Raw genomic sequence first — 24,710 nt, 5'->3', positions numbered from 1 at the left:
TAAATAATCCACTTTTGATTTTATTGCCTGAATACAAATATTGTATTCAGGCAATGAAATCTATATTCTATAGGCGTCAATCCTCCCAAAACTAACCGTCAAGCAGAGTATGTAGGTACTGGTAAAGTACTCGTAGTTGACCGCTTTCAAATAAACAGACATAACAAGTGTAAATTAAAAATTTATAACACCCCCGACGATCCAAAGTATTTGAGTTTTCCAAAACATCATTTTCAAATAAATAATTATGTATTTAGGCAACGTCCATCTTGACAGCTTGACATTTGTCTATTGACATAATATTATGAACCTAACGGTTATCTAACCTTCTTTTCTACAAGAAAACTAGAAAAGAGCTGATAACTCTTAAACGGCTGAACCAATTTTTTTAGATTATAGCTAAGAACACTCTCGATCAAGCAACCTTTCAAACAAAAAAAACTAAATTAAAATCGGTTCATTCGTTTAGGCGCTACGATGCCACAGACAGATACACAGATACACAGATACACAGATACACAGACACACAGATACACACGTCAAACTTATAACACCCCTCTTTTTGGGTCGGGGGTTAAAAAGTGAACGTGGATGCAGAACTCTGGATTAAAACTCTAGATTGTTGGCAGTGAAGCAGACGCCTAACTAAGAGCAGTACTAGACGACATTTCTTTGTAAATAAAAATATATTTTCATTACAAAACGTAAACCTACTCAAGTCTCAAGTAGGTAGGTAGCTACACGAACGATTTCCGTACATTTCCCCGCGCTTCCATTTAATGTTTGTATTTTTCTACAACCCACTTCCAAGTTCCGACATTACCACAGACGACAGGTTAGATTTAGAAAGCGATGTAACGTTACAATGCATAACATTATAAGTAACAACCGTCACATTAATACAATAGCAAACGGTACATTTGATTCTGAATGCACGAGGAAATTGTACTTTGCGATTTATGACTTACGTCTTTATGAGTCAGCTTGACTCTCTTGTACGAACTGCTTCTGAAATCTAGTTCTTCCTTAGGACTATCGCATATCTATAACTAGCCGATGCCCGCGACTTTGCCCGCGAATAAAAAGTAGCCTTTGTGCTAATCCAGCATATTATCTATCTCTATTCCAGCCAAATCCGTCCAGTAGTTTTTGCGTGAAGGAGTAACAAACATACATACACGCACACACACACACACACACACACACACACACACACACACAAACTTTCGCCTTTATAATATTAGTGTGAAGTGTGATGTCACTACCTCGGTACGTGTGCGACTGTAGGTTTTATATGTTTAATAATAAAAATACTTAGACCTAACCTAAATGTCTGATTTGTAATTACTGATTACATTTTCCTGTATCTAATAACGTTCAGTGTAGGACGTGAAGGGTTATTTTCATCGATTTTTTTTATCATCGTTGAAGTAAGAAGTACATTTATTTCTTATACTTACTGTAAAATTCGATACCACCGCATGGACGTCCATGGATACGTATATATCCGTATATATGGATACAGTTTTAAACAATTTGTCTTTTACTATTCCTTTGGAGTTTACACAAACACCAAATAATGCTATTTTATGACTCTCTTTCCTAGAGTAATGCTTTAGTTTTGTTATTTGGACAGCCTTCCTATAACTCATAACAAAGAGCCGACCGCAGAGATCGTAACAAAAGAATATAAGAAATATCTCCCCTACAATGCGAATCGGATCGCGGATACATTAGGGTTGTCGTTCTTACCGATTTATCTTCCTAAAACATTCCTGTGAATATAACCGTTTATTAGGGTTCCATACCACATAAGGAAAAATGGAACCCTTAAAGGATCACTTTGTTGTCTGTCTGTCCGTTTGTCGTGTCTGTCAAGAAAACCTATAGGGTACTTCCCGTTGACCTAGAATCATGAAAGGCAGGTAGGTAGGTCTTATAGCACAAGTAAGGGGAAAAATCCGAAAATCGTGAATTTGTGGTTACCTCACAAAAAAAAAATGTGTTCATGAACAAATAATAATTAGTTAGTATTTTCAATTTTCAAACTAAGGATAACTATACCAAGTGGGGTATCATATTATGAAAGGGCATTTCAGATGATTGTACGTTTTTAATAGTTTTTCATTTATCATGCAAGATGTCGGAAAAAATACCCAAGTACGGAACCCTCAGTGCACGAGTCTGACTCGCACTTGGCCGGTTTTTAGTGTATCGTGATCATCATTATCAACCGATAGACATCCACTGCTGGACATAGGTCTCTTGTAAGGACTACTTCATGTAGCGGTAACAATTGCTTTTCATGTATTTTCAGAGCAAGATATAGTTGCTGGATTAATTAATTACCTGTTATCTTGGATGAGTTAAACAACTGATAATATGCATGAGTTTCTATTTATCTAGATATTATTTACAAACTGTTAGGAGCTTCAATTAGTTCTAATGAGTTGTCATTATGTCGTACTAGCTGATGCCCGCGACTTTGTTCGCGTGGATATAAGTTTTTTTAAAATGCCGTGGGAAATCTATGATTTTCCGGAAAAAATGTAGCCTATATGCTAATCCAGGGTATAATCTATCTCCATTCTCAGACAAATCCGTCCAGTAGTTTTTGCGTGAAGGAGTAACAAACATACACACACACACACACACACACAAATACACAAACTGTCGCCTTTATAATATTAGTGTGATAGTGTGATTGCGGTGTAGGACAGGATAAAGTAGATAAGATATGGGGCATTTCACGTCAAGCGGACAGCCAAAAAAAAGTGAGGTCGTGGATTTTGTTTATACTCTGGTCAGTTATACTTCTAGTAGACGTGGATATATACACACAATGTTTTTTTCGTATGATGCTTTATTGCTGAGTTATGAGCTTTTAAAAATTTACTAAGAATGAAGTCCGTTATTTTTGGATGCTTATTATTTGTGACAATTCATTTGTAAAAAAAAGTAAAAAGCATTGTTTATTATAGTTAAAAAGTTGAAATTTTTATTTTTTTTATCGAATTCTAAATTTAAATTTTTTAACGTATAGTAAACCGGAAGTGAACATTTCAAATCGATATTTGAGTAACTTGGCCAGAATAAAAATATTTTTTTTTTACCGTGAATTAAAGCTTACATGTACTTATTTTTCACCAAAAAAAATTGTAACGTGGAGTCTAATAGTTTAGGACTTAGAGTGGTTTTATTAATTGAGATTGAAACAGTATTAATTAAAATGGAGTGTTTTATTTTGTAACTAGCTGATGCCCGCGACTTCGTCCGCGTGGATTTAGATTTTTAAAAATCCCGTGGGAACTCTGACTTGCCATGATAAAAAGTAGCCTATGTTACTCTGCGTCCTTTCAAGTATCTTTATGCTAAAAATCAAGTTGATTGGTTGCTTAGTCAGGGCGAACAAATCTTGTGGGAACTTTTGATTTCCCAGGACAAAAGTGGTCTATCCGTAATAGCCCATCCCCGGGATACAACGTGTTTCTCTACCACGTAAAAACATTTAAACGGATGATCCTTTAAAAATCCCGAGGGATCACCAGGATTTAGGAATGCAATTCCTTACAGCATCAGGGTTGAGGAATTGGGTCCTCGAGGTCAAAGCCAAAGTGTTTACCTGTTATAGATACCTTCCATATCAATTTATAACCGACAGTTTCCAAATCCCACCAGCTTTAGTGATGGGGCCCCTGCAGCATCTGGATTGAGGAGTTGAAATCCAAATTTTTTATGGAACAATGTCGCAAAGTTCCTTTATCGATTAAAAAAAATTACGCAAATCGGTTCAGAAATCTCGGAGATATCAATGTACATAGGTAGAAAAACACAACTCCTCCATTGTTGAAAGTCGGTTAAAAAGTAGCCTATGTTACTCCCTGGCCAATCCTCTACTTGTCTGTGAAAATCCCGTCAGAATGGGTTCAGCCGTTCCGAAGATTAGCCCGTTCAGACAGACAAAATTTTTAAAAACGTGTGATTCAGTTATGGTATCGTTTAAATAACCATATGAGCTTAATATGTGGTAGTTATTTCGAAATTACAGACAGACACTCCAATTTTATTTATTAGTATAGATTACATTTTATTTAAAAAATCTTTTATTTTTGTATATTTCATGTTAGAATGAATGAATAAATTATTCATAGCGTAGTATTTTAGCATGTTAGTGCATAAACCCGACTGCTTAGAAAGTGCTCATAGTTATATCTATGTATTCTATATGCTCTAAGTCCTAAACTATTAGACTCCACGTTACAATTTTTTTTGGTGAAAAATAAGTACATGTAAGCTTTAATTCACGGTAAAAAAAAAATATTTTTATTCTGGCCAAGTTACTCAAATATCGATTTGAAATGTTCACTTCCGGTTTACTATACGTTAAAAAATTTAAATTTAGAATTCGATAAAAAAAATAAAAATTTCAACTTTTTAACTATAATAAAAAATGCTTTTTAATTTTTTTTACAAATGAATTGTTACAAATAATAAGCATCCAAAAATAACGGACTTCATTCTTAGTAAATTTTTAAAAGCTCATAACTCAGCAATAATGCATCATAGGAAAAAAACATTGTGTGTATATATCCACGTCTACTAGAAGTATAACTGACCAGAGTATAAACAAAATCCACGACCTCACTTTTTTTTGGCTGTCCGCTTGACGTGAAATGCCCCATATTTGAAAAAGCATAGTAAGTAGGTAATTCAATCTTTTTTGTATAGTTTCACACCTAAAGACCTCTAATAAAAATATCCCGACGGTGCTTCAGGAAATGGAGTATTAATCCCTAGAAAATACAGCAACCCTTGCCTATCGGGGAAAATTGTGCGCCTCTGGAATATCTTCAGTACATAGTTAAAATCTCTTCTCGTATTTTATCAAAGGGAATGGCAAACAGCTTTGGCGGATAAATTGCTTTTGCGATATGGGAAACGTTATTTTTCTATGATACTATCTAATCTGTTACTTTAGTGTAAGTTTATCTGTAAAAGGAAACAATCCATTCCGTGTTTTAGCGTTTCGAGCACTTCAAGTGTTTGTTCGTATCTTTTCGATTGATCTTGAAGTATTTGCTGGGATCAAGCCTGTTTAGAAGTACTTATTTCCCTCTGATTACTGCAATTTGTAAAGAGTTACATTGCTTTACCTAGATTAATATTAATATATTCTTACATTTATGATTACCTGTCTACTATGCAACATAAGTAGCTTTCATATCTCCATCTTTAAACATACTGTACATTTCTGCTATTCTGTATGGTATTAAGTACGTATTCCTTTTTCTAATATTAAATGTCGCCAGGTTTTTATGGTTACTTACTAAGACAAACGCTATTTTTCTTCAAGATAAAGTCTGCGAATTTCTTATAAACTTTTAAGTTTATATTGCATGGTCGAACAGACGCCATATTATTTATATGAACTCTGTAGTCGCATTTTGCATTTCGTAATATCATAAGGTGTTATTCTCTGTCTTTCTCTCTCTCTCTCTCTACATTGTAATTCTCATTACTGAGGGTGGTGAACCTTTCCATTATTCATATAATGGTAGAAGTTTTCTTGGATTAATGCGTTGTTTTCCTAAGAGTCAACGATTCGATTAAAGAGATTTCAACTCTTATATTTAAGTTATATTAGTCATTGACAGATTATTCGTCATAATAACCGGAATGGATGGCTTAACATGCTCTCCGAGGCACGGAGAGTATGAAGAGGCCAACGTTGGACATCTAAAGTCAGTCATCCATCCAGCTGCCGACCGCTGTCAACATTGCTTAACCTGCGTGATTATTTGATTTGATATGAACTGTCACATAACCCACACTCAAAGTTGTCACGTGGTATGGTAGTGGCATGAATTATTAACATTTACTACTTGTTATTAATAAACATCCAATTACAGTCAACTTTGATGTTACTTGTTATATTGTTTTTGATAGTAATATTTGCTACTATTTGTTGGTTATTTAAAATGATTTGTGGTTCTCGGAAAGATATTAACAGAATAGATACCTTTCGAGTACATCATTTATTATTGCCTATAAAGATATAATACTTATAATTTAACTCATCAATCATCTGAAGACAATGCAACATAAAGACTGAATGGAAGATTAAACAAAATACGTAGGTAATATGTAAATACTTAAATACATTAATTTTCAATAACATCGTAATAATTAAAATATGGCAGTTAAATTAGAATAAAAGTGCAAAGAAAAATATTGTAAATTATCATAATAAACAATTACATTTTAAAATATGCAGAAGTTATTAATTCAATTAACTTTCAATCAAATGTTCCTATTTATTATTATGAATACGAATTCAAATTCATAGTATACAGAGAATTCATTCATCTATACTAATAAATAAAATTGGAGTGTCTGTCTGTAATTTCGAAATAACTACCTCATATTAAGCTCATATGGTTATTTGAACGATACCATAACTGAATCACACGTTTTTTAAATTTTTGTCTGTCTGTCTGTCTGTCTGTCTGTCTGTCTGTCTGTCTGTCTGTCTGTTTGAAAAGGCTAATCTTTGGAACGGCTGAACCGATTTTGACGGGACTTTCACAGGCAAGTAGAGGATTGACCAGGGCGTAAAATAGGCTACTTTTTTAACCGACTTTCAAAAAGGGAGTTGTGTTTTTCTACCTATGTACATCGAAATCTCCGAGATTTCTGAACCGATTTGCGTCATTTCTTTTTTAATCGATAGAGGAACTTTGCGACATTGTTTCATAAAAAATTTGGAGTCCAACTCCTCAATCCTGATGCTGCAGGGGATCTGACCAATCCACGCGGGCGAAGCTGCGGGCATCAGCTAGTGGAAAATAATTCTAGCAGTCGTTTTAATTATTTCTTGTAAATTAGAAATTGAAATAAACTTTCCAAGAGGCATATTTTAATAAAGGATGAGATAAGAAACTCATATCGGAAGAGCGAAAAAGTAACATCCATATTAAAAATGAAATGTGTGTCTGTCTGTCATTGCTAACTTATCACGGCTCAACCATTTAACCAATTTGTATGTTTTGGATATTGGTTACTCAATCCGCTAAGAAAGGAATTTTTAAGAAAAACCTAAGAAGAAAGTAAAACCCCTATTTTATCCCCTAAGGTGGTAAATAAGGGTTCGTTTGTGTTGTCCACGTGGACGAAGTCGGAGGCATAAGCTATTTTCGTAAAAAACGCTTTTTAATTAACTGTTTGTTTTAAGAAATGTATTTAAGACAAGTAAACTTTACGGATCGAACGTTCGGACATAACTTTTTTATTATCTCACATGTTTTCTTGAACGAATGCACATATCGAACGAAAAAAAAGTGTGTTTTATCGCCATCCGCACGCTCATGGACAGGCATGTGGCCTCCATTCCCGAGTCCAATTATTACTTGAATGCTTTGTAATTATTATCAATCGACCGCTCCCGTATAGGTTGATATTCATCATGATCAACCCATCGTCGGTTCACTACTGAGCACGGGTCTCACAGAATGAGAAGGGTTTGGCCAGTCTACCACGTTGGCCAAGTGCGGATTTTTTTTAGGGTTCCGCACCTCAAAAGGAAAAATGGAACCCTTATAGGATCACTTTGTTGTGTCTGTTGTCAAGAAAACCTATGGGGTACTTCCCGTTGACCTAGAATCAAGAAATTCGGTAGGTCTTATAGCATAAGTAAAGGAAAAAAATCCGAAAACCGTGAATTTGTCACCAAATCAACATTCAACGTGGTGCAGCCAATAATTAAAATGTGTTTCAATTTTTAAAGTAGGTACTATAACTATACCAAGTGAGGTATCATATGAAAGGGATATACCTGTACATTCTAAAAAAGATTTTTATTTATTTTTATGCATATAATAGTTTTTGATTTATCTTGTGAAATTTCGGAAAAAATGCCTGAGTGCGGAACCCTCGGTGCGCGTGTCTGACTCGCACTTGGCCGGTTTTTTTTTCAAACTACTATGTATGTAATTACTATGTCCCATACCATTGCCACTTGAACTTAGCAAATAGCAATCCGCTGAGCCATTTTATCGGTTAGGCACTCTGGTTCTCCTACGGTTGTCCTCATTTCTAATTTATCACGTAGAGAAACTACAAGCATATTTCTTTCTCCCGTCCACTGAATGACTCTGAGCTTTCTTATGAAGTTATGAGGCCCCACAGTTTGCTACTATGTCCAGCAGAGCAAGATTCGGTGGCTAACTTCTTTCTTGAAATTGAACTAGCTGAATTGTATATTACGCTATGAATAAAAATCCGCTTCAATCAGGAAGGTATAACAGCAGTGTAACGTTTTGTGATCCCTTCATGCATAAATGTTTGTATAATAATTTCGGAAGCCATGTTCGCGCTGCGTCCCCTCTTCCCTTGCTCCGCGGTGGCCATGTCACACATGTTTCACGCGAAATCATGTTTCTCTTTCTTTTTGGATAAACCATTTTATTTACAATTTTTAGACAATTTTTAGTACTACATAATTTTTATTTAATTATTTTTATAATTTTTTTTTTATTATTAATTGTTTAGTTGTTATTTTTTAATAAGTTAGCCTTATTAAATACTTCTTTGTTTCTATTATTTATTAGAGTGATCGGCATAATAGTCATAGTTATGATAGATAATAATGTCTATGATAATAGTAGGGTTGTTTATAAAATGTCATGGCAACGGGACAGTGTCCGTTGTCAGCTGTGCTGTGAAATGGCTGTGAACCAAGAGAATACCAACTCCATGTATTCCCTGGACTACCAGACGATATTGAATCGGTAATATGCGATATCGCAGCCTTATTTATTACAACGCAACGTGACGATAAATGTCGCAGTCCTATTAATTAATTGGACAGTGTAATCAACTGTTTTACAAAACAGCTCCATTATGTAGAACAGCTAAACGACGACGTTCAGCTGAATCAATCTTGCGTGTCGCCTGCGTGTTAAAGTTCAGTCATTAATCATTATGTAAATATTTACTTATAGATAGTTTCATCTATACTAATATTATAAAGAGGAAACCTTTGTATTTTTGTATGTTTGTATTGAATAGACTCAAAAACTATTGGACCGATTTCAAAATTTCTTTTACCATTACTTAGAGGGATTCTTCCGAATCCGTATAGGCTATCCCGGAAAATAGATAGGATTTTTCGTGGTAGTGTCCACCCGTGCGAAGCCGGGGCGGGTCGCTAGTATACAATAATGAACTGACTGTCTGACTGTATCATGTAAGTTTTCTAACGTAAGACAGTCCAAGCAAGGGTTCTGAAAATCTACCTAAATGAGACACCAAGGTAGTTCAGCTATATTATTAAGTAATACTTTCATGTAATTATCTATATATTATGTAGGTATAATTTATTTAAAACATACACGCTAGATATTGCTTCGTCGTCCGTGACTGATAGTGAAAATATCATCGGCTAGAAATATAAATATTATTAAAAAAAAAATATTTCTATATTCGATCGTAAATGCTTTGTACCGTTATTGACGACCCTTGTGTGAAGGTTTCGCCAATAGCGCGCGAGTCGCATGGCAGGGCATTCCGACCACCTCGTGTGCCATCAACTTTAAAGAAACGTTAGTTTGGGACATTTGTTTGCGTGTAATTTACACTACTCTTCCACTTAGTGAAGCGTGAAATGATCGTAGCCGCGGGGACCCGGGGAGCATGGAGCGATGGAGCCACGAAGCGTGGATTCCGCTACAACGCTCGCCGCGCCGCTTCGCTCAGTATTCGAGTAGCGTGCACTCGAAACGCGCGTTTGTCGTCGTCCCATACCTTATTAGTTATTCGCGCCTAGTACACTTGTGTTAGAGTGTATCTTTGTTACCTCCAGTGTGTTGATCAATTTTATTTCTTCGTAGGTTTGTTTGTTCGGGACGTGCGAGGTGCGAGGATCGTTTACATGGTGTTGAAGTGATGGTGCATTTGATGGTGCGACTTCTGGAGTGATAGTGTTAACTATAGTGCTATTTAGTGCTGTATGGATTGTGTCTTTTTGGGATTGCCATCGACGGTCACCGATAGATCCAGTTGGGAACGGTACGTACAAATAAATTGAAATAAATAAATAAATATTCTTTTATTTGGGACCTTAGCGCAAACACAGTAGGTACCTATGCAGTACAAAAACACAACAAAAACTGAAAAAAATATCACAATTAGTTAGCCCTAAATTTACGACTTTCCCTGCATTTGAACCTAGAAAACCACCAACCATTACGTAGCTCTAACAGATCTAATAGAGTAGACTATACCTTTTATTTATTTTTTAAATTTGTACGAATTCTCAGTACAACATGTAATTGTATTTTCATTATATTAGCATGTATGTCAAGTACGCGTACATTAGTACAGTAAATAATATGTGTATCTATTTGTTAATTTCTGTTTGGCAATGGCTTGTTTTTTGTTTATGTAATAGTATATGCTATGGTATACGTACATATTTAAATAGAGCTTACTTTATGTAGATTTACCTTATCGCAAATATTCACAACGTCAATATCGCTAGTGGGTACAAACTTAAGTTTTATCTGATAGCTCCGTTACACGTAAGAAATAGGAATGCTTTGATAGAGGAATTCAGAATTTAATCGTCTCGAAACGTGTAGTGATTCATAAAGTTTGATATCGTAAAAAGGCATGTTGTCGAATTCTTTCGACCACACACGAAGAATTACGAAACGGCAATCACTAGGTTATTATAGCCTGGTGGTTAAGATTTTAGGCCTCCTATTCGGGACCTCCTATTCCGAAATTCGAAAAGTTAAAGATGCATATTGGATCGGATTCCGGTGAAAGAAAACAAAGTGAAAAATTTGAATTGAATTTTTAATTCAATATTTGGTTTTGGGTCAACTTTCTACACCAAATACCTAGGTTTATAACTCATTTCGTCTACGAGCTGTCATGCGGACAAACTGATAGACAGCAGAGTGACATTAATACTATTAATGTCACTCTGCTGCAACCCTATTAATTTAATAGGGTTCCGTTTTTACCTTTTGGGTATGGTCTGAGGAACCCTAAAAAATTTGGCATGCCTGAGAGTTAGTTCTTTACAATGGGTGTATGAAGTCTCCAACCTGCACTTCGCCAACGTGCTGGACTAAGGCCTAAGCCGGTCTCATACTGAAAGGAGATCCGTGCTCAGTAAATTGGCTGGCGATGGGTTAAGTTGAGATGATGACAAAACAGATTGAGTACCTACTCAGTAGGTAGTTTGAGGTTTTTTACTTACTAAGAACATGCGGGACTTCGTCTGTGGTGGCGTTTGCTGGCGCGCGTGTTGTGACTTTTTGGAGTGTTTTTTTTGTTAAAACTGACTGGAAAGCGCTCTAAGGGGATGCCGTGCGTATGTCGGCGAGCGCCGGCACAGACGGGGTCCATACTTGTATAGTTTAGCTAACTTGTTACAAATAACTACAAACTTGACATTGGCTAATCATTGTAAAAGCCAGACGAGAGAGAAAAAAAAAAGAACATGCGGTTTAGTCAAGAAATATACCTAACTACATAGTTAGGTATATATTTAAGCAGATACATAACTATTGTATTATAGTACTTTCGCAAAAAAAAATTGTAGATATTAATTTAAAAGGTATTGTTATCAACTTAAAGTAAACGTATATGTATAATGGACTACGATTTTAGACAATAATAACTACTTGTTTGTACAGCAGTTTAATGCCATACCTATTATATTTATTTAATTTTCCGTTCTGGTTTTTTGCTATTTGAATGAGGAATTTGTTCTGTATTTATACCTACTAGAAAGGTTGAGCCTTAGCAATTAAAATAAATACTGAAATCAAAGTCTCTTCTTTGAAGGAGTTTCTCCTTATCCCAAAGATCAAAAACCAAAACATAATCTAGTTTTTGTTTAAATAGGAAAGCCCTATTAATTAAAAAAAAAAATTTAGTAAGTACATAAATCTTGATGTGCCACTTCACCAAATCTTTTGAAAATTGGATAACATACATGCTCCTATAAACTGCCGATTTTTTTGCTAGCAAGTGTAGCTGACCTGAAAACGGAAAGAATAGATGGAATAGTTTCCTCTTATTTTATGGATGTGACAGATTCACTGTACCAAATCGGGGGTTTAGAAGTAGTTAATGGAAACTTTAGATGTATTAATTAAACTAAACTAAAATGACAGGTATAAAATTTAGAAATTCCATACATTAATGTATTGCTATCTCTTTAATTATGATCCCCGCGGAATCATTAACTATGGTTTTTTTTTGTTTTGCTAGGAAGCGTATATCTAGCCATTCTACAAATAAGGAAAGACGAATCGCGATATCTTATTCTTGTTTGTATTTGTTGTTAGTTGTACTCAGAAAAACAATTTAAGCCGCTAAAGCTTACAAATAACGAAACTCAATCTGTTTGTTTGCCATATAATATGTACTTAACTACGACTCCCATTTTCCTCGAGTCTCAGCTTAATACGATGCGAGGCGGTGACAGAGACAGGGTAATATAAACGGTAGTGTTAGAATGGGATAAAAAAGGGAAATATGTGCAGGCTCAGTTGGTACACGGTTGTTTATTTTGTATAATATTCATATTAAAATAAGTTGACGTTGTTATATACAAGTACTTCTGGAGTAAATCGGAAGAAACATCTATTGTTCACGTTTCTCTTTATATACAATGAATTGTGTCGGTCCCTGAGGACGCCTTAGTTTGTCCGTGTGTACTTGATATTGCTCTTGGCAATCAGCTGAAACTAATTACTTACGAAAAAAAAATTGGTAAAACAAACAAGAGTTATTCTTCGTTGAGTTGAAACACATAGAGCTAGATGATTCGAAAACATCTGCGTAACAGAATAGCTTGTCCCTAATAAATTCTTTGTAACATTGACTCGAAGTTGAGACGTTATTGACATAAAAAAGAAATGAAAGATTTTATTAAGTTAGGATCCATAATAAAAATAAACAATAAATAGCGCACATTATTGGCTTATTTTATTCGTAGGTACATAACAATACAGTAAAGGGATCTTTTTGTTAACAAAGCATCGAGTGTCCTTTGTTTATTTTGAAACATCAAGAGGGTCAGAATCCATTACGGGTTAGTGGAGAGGCAACTTTAGTTGAGCGAAATTACGAGACAAAAAGTTGGAATCAAAGAGACGTCTCGAGGCGATCGCTTTTGAATAAATTGATGACTTGGAAAGATCTTACTTATAATAGATATTATTTGAGTTGTGAAATGTGAATGCTACGACGCGTGACGAAGGCAATTGTTTTTATCGGTGATAAAAAATTCAAATACTTCATTCGGATTTTTTTTTTATTCAGATAATTGAATAAGATTCAGCTTCCAAGCGGTTATAAATAACTAGGTTGTATCAACTTTCCAAAACGATTTTTTATTGAAGTTAAAAGAAAACTTACGTAGTCAGCACATTAATTAGGTACGGAATAAAAATATATTTATAAGCTAGCTGCTAATTAACGTTGTGATATTACGTAAAAACTTACGATACAAATTACCAGAACATATCGTTTTATAAAAAAGCTGTGATAGCTTAGTGGTTAGAAGTCCGCCTCCAAATCGGAGGTCGGGGGTTCGGTCCCGGGCACGCACCACTAACTTTTCAGTTATGTGCGTTTTAAGCAATTAAATATAATTGCTTTAACGGTAAAGGAAAACATCGTGAGGAAACTTGCATGCCTAAGAGTTCTCCATGTCCTCAAAGGTGTGTGAACTCTGCCAATCCGCATTGGGCTAGCGTGGCAGACTATGGCCTAAACCCTTCTCATTCTGAGAGGAGACGACTCAGTAGTGGGGTGGAAATGGGTTGATCATCGTTTTATAGCTCTAAAGTATCAGGTGATGTGGAAAGGATATAATGAAGAAAGGCTGTGTAGGTTGTTAACAGGTATTATGATCTGAAGCTGTTGTATAGAACCAACCAAAAGTTAACGACATAATCAATTCTGATTTATTAACCAATTGGCCTGTCATAAAATAATTATGGTCGATTTGCTACCGCGATTCATTATGTCCCCCATCTATCATGGAAATAGCGACACGTGGCGTGAGCGCGACCCAAATGTTTTAATTATATTATTTAATGCAGCTTATGTTATGTACTACCAGTGTATACTTATGTCTTCAATTGTTTTATTAATCATGCATAGTTAGCCTGTTTTTACGTAAATCACTATTATTCTATATATTTATTTAATCTAATCATGAATTTAATAAACTGCGGGCGAACGATTAGGTTTGCGCGGTTACTCAATCCCCGGTTGTTATGTATTCAGTATGGATGATAGTGAAATAGTGTTTGATTTTGTGTTTTAGTGTAGGTTTTAGTAGTTAGGCACTTATTACTTTGTTGTCAGAATAAAGTTAATGTAAGAGGGTAGGTTAGGAAATTGTACGACAACTTCAGTTCCTGTTAACACTACGCATAGTGAATACATTTTCTAATGACGAACTCTATTCAGAATTCCGTTCAATCTATTCAGAAAGTGGCATTACCTTCGAAGAGCTCATCCATACGTTTTATTCCGAGTTTGCATGTCCCTTTCACACTTTTCAGGCAAATTGATATTAAATAATTAGAACTTTCATTATCATTTGTGAAACATAGTATTAGGGTAGCAACTAAACAAACTTCAAATCCCCATTTACCCCCTTAGGGGTTGAATTTGAAAATTATGTTCTTATCAGATGTCTTCATCGTAATAGCTATTTCATGCTCAATTTCAGTCCGATCCGTTCAATAGTTTGAGCTATGCGTTGATAAATGAGTCAGTCAGTCACCTTTTCCTTTTTTTGATAATACAGATTATATATACATAATAGTTTTCTAAGAGTTGGTTTCTATGAACTTGTCATTCGTTGTCTACTTTTAATTATTACTTAATTTTATTAGGAACACATAGGTACATTATGTAATGACAGAAAAACTGTTGAGCATTTATTATTATGAACGCTGATTTATATAATATAAAATTTTATAATAAACTAAATCATAAATAACATGACATATAACATTTATATTTTGTACACAAAACTAAAATTTTAAAATTAAAAGAAAATCTTACTTTGATTCAATAAAATCCCACTTCTGATTTCAGCCTAGACTTGCTTGTTTCATAAGCAAGTTAGTTGCTATTTGAAATTCTTGTATAGTATTGACGATTTGCTTACAAAACTGACCTAGTTTTAAAAATATCAGTCAACACCTTTTTAAGAAAAAGTTGTGTGTAACTACTAGCTAAAAAGTAGCCGAGCTCTTGGCACCCTAACTAAACGTAACAATAAAACATCAACTCAATAATTAAGTAAGTACATAATTTATTATCTTTATCGTTTATTACCGCAAAAAGTACAATTAAAAAAGTAATATTCTTAATCTACTTACTTAACTAGAAACTACAGCTACGAATTACGTTTTAAATTCTTTTGTACCAGTTAAGAAAGATTGATTAATATAGGAGACCTAATGAATCTGACCATTACATTCTTATTGCGTTCTATTTGGGAGATATTCTTTGTTGAACACAATCAAGCATTGTATAAATAAAATATAAAGCCACAGATTGATGATATAAACGGCATTAACCTCTTTTATAGACCGCAAAAGTAATCTGTATTCATTATATTTGGTATAGGAAAAATACTCGTGAATTTTCTGTTATAAATAAAGAAAATAGACATTAATTAGGTTTTTCTGTGATTTCGGTTGATTTATTTCTGTTTTTATCGTATACGGGTGTGTTCACGTAAATATATTATACATTTGTATTATACCTACCTATATGTATATGGGTTTTGATTTTGGTAATACGAATTAAAGGTAATAGTTATCAATATGATTTTTACATAGTCTTAGGTATTGTACGTAAAATAAGTGTTCGTTTCACGGATTGTGTTGTACATTAATATTATAAAGTCTTCACTAAAAGTAACACTAGCTTTACCCCGCCACTATTTCGCGGTAGATTTGTAATTTATAGCCTGTGTTACTCCTGGATAAAGTAGCTTTCTAATGGTGAAAGAATTATTAAAATTGGTTCCATAGGTTCACACTTCACAGTTTATCAATTTCAAACAAACAAACAAATGTTTTCTCTTTATTAGTATAATTATATTATAATATGAATCAATAGCACCTTTGGATCATTTTATTGTTATTAATTAATCATTCCATCAAGTTGTTTGCTTCATTTATGACGTTATTATAAAGTGGGTGTATCAATTTAATTAACCACCTATAGTTTAGTTGATGTAAAAACATAAGCAATTACAAACATGCGTGAAATTCGTTCTGTAGGGATATAAATAATAAATTACATAAAATATATTCAAGGTAATTTATCAATTTAACCGGAAAACTGCGTTTTGATTTCACGCATGTTTCCTTCTATATGTGCGAATTGCTAACGATTCCTTAATTGATAAACATTTATAACAAATTGCACGCAATTCCGAAAGAAATGCTTTGTGCTGATCGCACATTGAAATTTAGCATTGTTACACAAGCAAAAACAAAAATGGTACCATCAGACACGGGAAATTGACAAAATTGTTTTGGTAAAAAAAAACCAAACAATGATTCCGCACGCGTCGCAAGCAATGTGGTTTAACTATTTACTTCCTCCTACCTACTAGTGTTGTTAGTCTGTACAACTAACTTCTTTCTCCAAAGGTCTTACAGCAGGTTTTATTGATGCAGGTGCTGCATCAATAAAACTGCATTTGCATCCTTCAGTAATTTCTTTTGTTTTGTTTTCGTGTTTCCTTGTTTAAGTGCAATAAAAAGTCGCCTTACTTATAATTGATCATACTGCCTGCATATTATTTGTCTTTGACTCGAGCACCAAATAAATGTATTGCGCGCCGACGTCTACCTACAGTTTTTTTGGGATGTAGATACAATGCGTTTACGCGCATATTTGCGTCAGCTAATATTATTGGCTGTACTTTATATTTTAGCTAGTGCGGCAAGTTCTGGGGTTATTATTTTCTGTCTTTTATGCCGTTAGATAACCTCTGCGAGCCTCTCTGTCATCTCGTATATGTCATCTCCATACAATAAACAGCGACAGTATATTGTGCACTCACCCATGTCAATTCATGAGTTGTATTAGAGCAACCAAGTAACCGCATAATTATCCGTTGTCACGATTTACGTAACGTACCTCTATTATGTGCGATTAGCTTTAATAAAACGTAATAGCATTTTACCGTTCGGTATATTTAAACAGCTAATAAACGTTATTATACCGGCTCATTATGGCTCTTAAAGAGCGGCAATTTGCTCGCGGCACAATTTCGTTGTTGATAGTAAGTAACGTCATTATAAGAACGTGAACCAACGTGAGATAATCAACCGACATCTATTATCGCTCGCTCGCATAGCATGTTGCGAGACTAGATTAACTTTTTAGTGGCAATTCACTTGATGACTTCTAAAAGGTTTATTGATGAAGGTGTTATATGCTGCCTAAATGTTAATGCCCGTGTTAATTCTACGCGTTTTGTAAGAATGAAAATACGTTGTGTACAATGTGAATTGTGAATATCATGGTAATTTAAATTCCAACGTCACTAATCCGTCTAGCGGGCATTAAGAAATAAAATTAGCGTCTGTTGGAACTGGAATTCAGGCGGATTAGTCTTCGAAACTTATTAACAGTTGGTATGAATAAGAAATTCCTTGAAAATAACGAAGAGGATTTTTCAGTGAGCTATTTAAATTTATCTTTTTTAAACTAATCCGAAAATCGGAATGGTGGCGATAGTTGTGGTGGTGCATAGTTACCCACATTCGCAATAAAGAAATACTTATAAATTTGAATTTAATTAAAAAATACTTAGTTAAAGCTGTCTACTATTTTACTTATCAGGCGGTTAATTTAATAAACCTACTACTCAAACTGGGATAAAGAAATTTTTAAATTACGGACCGCATAACATCAAATATAATATAATAAATAATATCATAGATCGTAAAACTGTGATATTATCATAGAATAATTTTATTACCAGATAAGAAACTTCTTGGAAATGCAATGAATGAAGAAAATTTTCCAGTGAATTATGAAAAATTCATCTTTCCTAAACTAATATCCGAGAATCCCGAAGTAGGCGCATTACATTTCCGCGTCACAAGCAATTTTTCTCGTAAAGTGCAGGCGGGTTCGATGCTCGGGCAAAGAGCCAAGTAGCGCGGCTTGCCCGTAAATCACTGGTAGGTACCAGGCTCGCAGCGCGTCGAGGAGCTCCCAATCAGCCGGCCTATTGACAAACATACGGCCCGAGCATAATGGATTCAGCTGCGATTTATCCATGGCTCTTTCTTTGAATTTCGCATTCAATCTAGCGTTATTTAAGCAGTCGAAATGAGTAATGGCTAAATATTAAGCTTTATTTTGCCATTTGAAAAGAGAGATTTGTGGCTCTTCTTACTGGGATTATTCTTCTAACAACATAGCTTGCTAAAGCCACATTTTTACGAAGCTAATGCTATAAGTATTCGTAAATTATCCTATTAAATACCTATATATTTATTTGCATGAGAGAATGATTGTAGAATGTCTGCGTACAAGATTTTTATGCTGCGCTAGCTTGTGTGTTTAGTCACAGATATTTATATCTTAGATTTTGCGTATTATTTAGCTGTGTGTCGGTATTTCGAAGTCAAATAAAATAGCTTAATCAGTAATCGAAACACGTACCTACGTAGGTACATGTATCTATTTTTTTTTAGTTGTCATTAGAATATTAGTCACGACTCACGAGTAGTCAAAAACTATTTTAATGTTTAAACTATCGTGAGTTATAACCCCGGTTAACCCGGATGGGTTCGAAACTATTAGGGCTTACAACGTTCGTAGGTGAGTGAGTACGTGAGTAGGTACTGGTACATCATATACTTAAACCAAAAACTATTAGTAATTTTTCCTCCAAGGTGCCACTCTATTACCCACTGATTTTTAACGGGTTCGTTTAGTATGAGCTATTCTCAAACTTCTGATTTATTGGTATCATTAACACATTCAGTTCTCACTTCCACGAATCGAATCCGGTATCATAAATACCGATGTTTTTAAATATCATCAATTCATTAAATTATAATTTGTTAAAAGTTGAAGCATGTAGAGAAATACAATTTTTTGCATTGCTTGAGGATTTCCGGTTGTAAAGCATATTTTATATTGAACTAACCTACAATTACGACTACATAAATGAATAATTTTAAAATAGGTACTTGTTTAATTCAGAAGAATTAAACGGATTTTTAGAAATTCTTACCAAGCGATGCCGCCGCGAGTCTTTAAATTAACTGGCAGTCTATTCTAAACTACCCTAGAGGAAAAAATTATACATACCTATTAATACCTACATTAAGTTAAAGTTTAATCGTTTAACTTGAACGTTCAGAGTTTAAGTGTAGATGTACTTTACATGATTGTGTTTACATGGTAGTAATTCTCTACAAAATCTATAAACTAAATTGCTATGCCTCTAAAATTATTGCTATCTTTGTAAAAATATGGAAAAGGATGTCAGTAGGTTAAAAGCGATTTAAGCACCAATACAAGAATAAGCACCATGTGACCATATTGCCATATTTGAAGGGATCAATTTGAGGTGAATCCGTTTTGTTCTGCGTCTTCCCTAGTAAGCGCCAACACACCCTGTCTTCCTTTCTCATCTAACCGCCTATTGCCACCCTCGTCATATCGTCAGTCCAACCTGCTGGAAAGCGTGCTACTACTATTAACTACTTATAGATAGATACATTACCTACCTCTTTTAGACGCTCCGCCCACATCCTACAATCGGTGACTGATTTTTTGCCGGAAAAAATGAAACATACAGATTGCAATATTGAAACGCACACGTTCAACATAATCTTGGTAAAAAAAATATGATAAAAGTCTACGTCTGATTAATTATTATCGACCTACAAAAAGTCTAACGTGGGCGGAGCGCCTTAAATTGATGAAATGTTAATATTAAAACTAAGTATTTTTCCTTCATTGGTTGGCACGATTTGTCGTGATTTTTTCAAATGGATAAGATTAACGCGGTTGATCGTTGTTACCTAATACCTGATTTATTGGCATCATTAGCACGGCGAGTCAGACTGCCTTGTTTTCTAACTATGGCCATTTGCTTTTAACAACATAAAGCATTACTTATGTATAGTTGAGTGTCATTATTTATAGTTATCATTATCACTTCGCTGTTAGGTGTTAGAGTTTTAAATAATAATAATATAATAATACTTAATAAACATTTGTTGTGTAAGTAAATATATAAAATATTATGGCTTGGGTATAATTTTATGTCCGGCGTTTGTAGTTTTAACTATATTTAAGCAACTTCATTCATATCGTAAGTCGTAACTATTACTTAAATATAAAATTACATAATTATATAAGAAAGATTACATATTAATGCATTGCTGAAGTTTGACTCTATAATGGACAAAGATATTACCTATATCCAAAAATGAAACCGGAGACGACACACTTCTTATTTATTTAAAAAAAAAAAACTAGGCGTCGCGGAAGACCTAACAGAAGCGAACCATCTTATGCATTGTAGTAGGTAGGTAGGTACGTGTAGAATATTGCACCCTATCCTGCTTACTCATAGTATGGGCAACGATACGCGCTGCTCAGATAATTAGTTAGCCACATTTATTTGAGGCCTTATCCCAAACGTAAGTTAGTAAACTTCGCTTCAAAAAATTATGTGGTAGGTAACTAATCCGTGCTGAGAGCTAAACGTACATTCCCAGAGATATTTTCTAAATCCATGCAAGCTAAGGTCAGGAAAATATTTACACTGATCAGAGATTTCGTATCTACAATCTACCTAATACCTATAATATTAATTTATCTGTTATCTTAAAGATTATCAAGCGTTAATAGATTCCGATAGTAATTATATGTTGCCGCCTTTTAAATACATATTCGTACCTACTCGTCAGAGACAGGTTCCAAGAAACTCATGTTTAATGTCTGTTGTAAGTTGTAAGTGCGGTCACGTCTTGCTTCGATTAATTGCTTAATTACCATTACTCGGTAGCTCGCTTACAAGCCCCCGCCGACAAAGTAACATGAGACAAAGTACCTACTTCCTTTAATCATGCCATTTAGTGGACTTGTCCGGTTGGACATGTTCCTCTTAATATTGTGACTCAGGTAATTAAGAGAAAAGAAAGCCAGCCAAGTGCGAGTCAGACTCGCGCACCGAGTGCACAATTTGTAGGAAAATGTCTCTAGTTTATTTGTTACAAAACCATTTTTATCGTAAAATGAGTCGGAAAGAAGTTATCGTCAAAAAACTGTGTTTGGACGCCATTTTTCCAAGATGGCGGCGCGAACGGCAAAGATACGAGGTAGCAAAATAAAAATTCGGAAAGAGCACGTCAGAATCTTTAAAACCACCAATTTTCAAAGCTCCCGGAAAACTTTCCATCTAAAACTACCAAATGACTGGTTTAAGAATAATTCTCATAAAATCCATGATTGAATCCAGTGTTCTTATAATTGGAAGAGGTACTTTGAGTTCTAATAGTCATTCATTCAAGTTAAAGTCTTCTTTAGATAAAGATCGTGGGAAAATATTTTACTATTTATCTTCCACACTTGTTTATAAGTCAGTGTACATTTAACAAGTAGAAACTTTTTTTGTAAGAATAACTTTTAAGTAGGTACTGAGATTAACGGTATTTTGATAACATGTAATTCCATAAATACGAGAACAGAGAAATACCAGTGAATTAATGTCACAAGGTTGTTAAGTGTTAATTAGTAGTAGTAGGGTTAAGTAGGTTATACATAATTAAAAGTAGTAATAATTTCAATGACTTAAACTAATTACTGTAAAGTCTGTGCAAGCAGGAAGAGACGCATTCGCTGTTTGGTAACAACATAAGTAATTCAATAACAATAATTAAAACTAATTTCTGTAAAGTACGGTTCACAATATTAATCTGGACATCAATTAATAGTAATCTATGGTTAAGAGGTATTTATCGAAACATTTGCTACGATAACGTCCAGCGACACATCGATAAATTCAATGATTTAATTATTATACTCTTCTAGGCCGTAACAGATACGTTATTATGCAGGACCTTTTAATATTATAAATGGGAAAGTGTGTATGGCTGTCTTTCTGTCTGTCTGTCTGTCTGCCTGCCTGCTAGTTTTTACGGCCCGACAGTTTAACCGATTTTGTTGTTTGGTACAGAGTTAGCTTACATCCGGGGGACGGACGGACATAGGCTACTTTTTATCCCGGAAAATCAAGAGTTCTCACGGGATTAAAAAAATCTATATCCATATATAGGTTCATCAGCTAGCAGCTAGTATAATATTTAATAAAAAGCGGATTCAACTTTTTAAACCAAAAAACTGTGGAGAGTAGAGACTAGAGACCTACATCTGCCTGAACTAAGCGCTGTAGTCATGCTGTAGTGGACAGCATCCGTTGAAACGACAATGATAACGGCGCAATATTAGTAATATTCTCGTAATTGTACTTATGCTGAATGCTGATCCCTTATTAGTCTCCTTATTGCACTAAATATTATGTAAGAACAAATTATCGCTTTGTTCAGTAGAAGTTACCTACTTATGTAGAATACGGAATTATTCCACGCTCAGAGCTAAGCGGGCTTATCTACGAGGTTTTATGAGAGTTTTACGATTATTGCCACTTCGAATCGGTTATAACTCCGTAAGATATGAAATTTCTTCAAAAGAATAATTCGAAATGGATGTATTCATTTGGGTTTTATGGAGTTATTTTAATTTTTACAGCGATTGTAAATTGTAACATCTAGTCTCTAGGATAGGTGGAGGAGGCTGACGAATTATGATTGTACAATGTACCTACATGTTAACTTTGAACTTGATAAAGTTGGTTATGGGAAGTAGAGTCAATGTGGTTTTGGTGCAGTGTAATACGCTCTTTCTGAAGTCCCGATGTAGAACTTTATTTAGGGCTAGACTTACCACAGGTTAGAGTGTAAATGTTTGGTGTGGTGTGTTGCAGGGCTACAATGGTGTGTGTTCGCGCGGGGCTGCGGGGGGCGGGCGCGGTTTGCCGGCGCGCATGGCGGCGCCAATGAGGGAGGGCGCGCCGGCCGGCGGAGCTCGCCCCGCGCCCCACGCGCACCCCGCCAACTTCGAGTACGATGACAACGAGTGGGACATCGGCATCGGCGACCTCATCATAGACCTCGATGCCGACATAGAGAAGACGGCCGAGGCGGGCGGCATGGCGGCGCGCGCCGAACCCGACGCGCAGCGCACCGCGCTCAAGATGAAGATCAAGCGGACCAAGCCCGGCACCAAGAGCTCCGAGGCCAAGCACGAGATCGTCAAGTCCAACGAGATGAACGGCGAGCCCAAGCCGCAGCCCGCCGCCGCGCCCGCCGCCGCCGCCAAGCGCGGCTCGGGCGGCCACCGCCGCGACAAGGCGCGCGACAAGCACCACCACCCGCACGCGCCGCACGACGTCAACGGCGTAGCGCGCGTGCCGCCGCCGCCCAACGCGCCCGGCCCACCCGCGCCGCCCGCCGCGCCGCTGCCGCCCGCGCCCGCGCCGGCGCCGCACGCGCCCCACGCGCCCCACGCGCCCCACGCTCCCCACGCGCCACACGCGCCCCACGCTCCTCACGTGCCCCACGCTCCTCACGCACCCCACGCTCCTCACGCGCCGCATGTACAGCACGCGCCGCACGCGCCCCACGCGGCGCCCGCGCCTCCCAAGCCCGAACCGCGACCCGCCGCGCCGCGCCTCGAGGCGAAGCCCGCGACGCCGCCCGCGCCCGCGCCCGCGGCGCCAGCGCCTGCGCCCCCGCCGCCTCCGGCGCCCGCGCCGCCCCCGCCCGCCAAGCCCGAGCCCGACGACTCGCGGCAGGAGCACAACCCGGCTCAACCCCCGACAAAGAAACAAAAAACTGAAACTAAGGTAAGATTTATTACGCTTCATCTCAACATATTGTTCACTTTACTGTAGAGATAATAGGATCGTGTTGTGAAAAAAAGCATACTTTGGATAATATTTAAATAGGCCTGTCCTGTAAGCCCTCAGAAGAGCCGAGGAAAGCCAGGCGTAAGAAAGCGTGAATAACAACTCCGAGTGAGAGTACAAGATCCGTTTTGAGATGCTGAACAGTAAGAAATGTGCAGGTGCAATAGTAACAGCGCCTTGATTTACCTACTTCCTATGCAACATATTTTTACCTAGTAGGTATGGGTAGTTAATAAGACATTTCACGCAAAAACGCGGACGTCGCTAGTCGCTATAGTCTATACGCATTTGTTATCACTTACTCAACTTCTAATTTTACAGAAGTTAACAAATCTAATTAGGTCGCTTCCTGGGTGTGCTTGTCGTACCATGACTACCAATTATTATACTACTCGTATATCATACCTAACACATTCGTTAATTCTTTGTCACTACTGACATTATGTATGTAGTTCAAACTATACAGCCTATAGTTTTAACCGGAGGCGGTGGCGACATCCCAAAATAATCATATTAATGATCAAACACGGCAGCATTATAAAACTGTCGTCGCATCGTGTGTAAGGGCTATAGGAAATACGATGCTTTTAGCATCAGCGATCGGGGATTTTGCGATCGCATCGATGCTGCATCGCGATGTTTG

General features: G+C 36.2%; 1 protein-coding gene across 1 annotated transcript in view; it reads left to right on the top strand.

Moving 5' to 3' along the window:
• Window positions 1-24,710, top strand: part of LOC123875390 (zinc finger protein 608-like) — a 199,280-nt gene that overhangs the window by 70,824 nt on the left and 103,746 nt on the right. Inside the window, exons 2-3 of the mRNA XM_045921195.1 lie at window positions 23,084-23,781; window positions 23,908-24,004. Coding sequence (XP_045777151.1) covers window positions 23,084-23,781; window positions 23,908-24,004 — 795 coding nt within the window. The remainder of the gene's footprint in view (window positions 1-23,083; window positions 23,782-23,907; window positions 24,005-24,710) is intronic.

This window comes from Maniola jurtina, chromosome 20, assembly GCF_905333055.1.
Source record: "Maniola jurtina chromosome 20, ilManJurt1.1, whole genome shotgun sequence".
NCBI classification, from domain to species: Eukaryota; Metazoa; Arthropoda; class Insecta; order Lepidoptera; family Nymphalidae; genus Maniola; species Maniola jurtina.
Note: the sequence above shows the minus strand (reverse complement) of the source record. Positions and strands in the feature narration are given on the sequence as shown.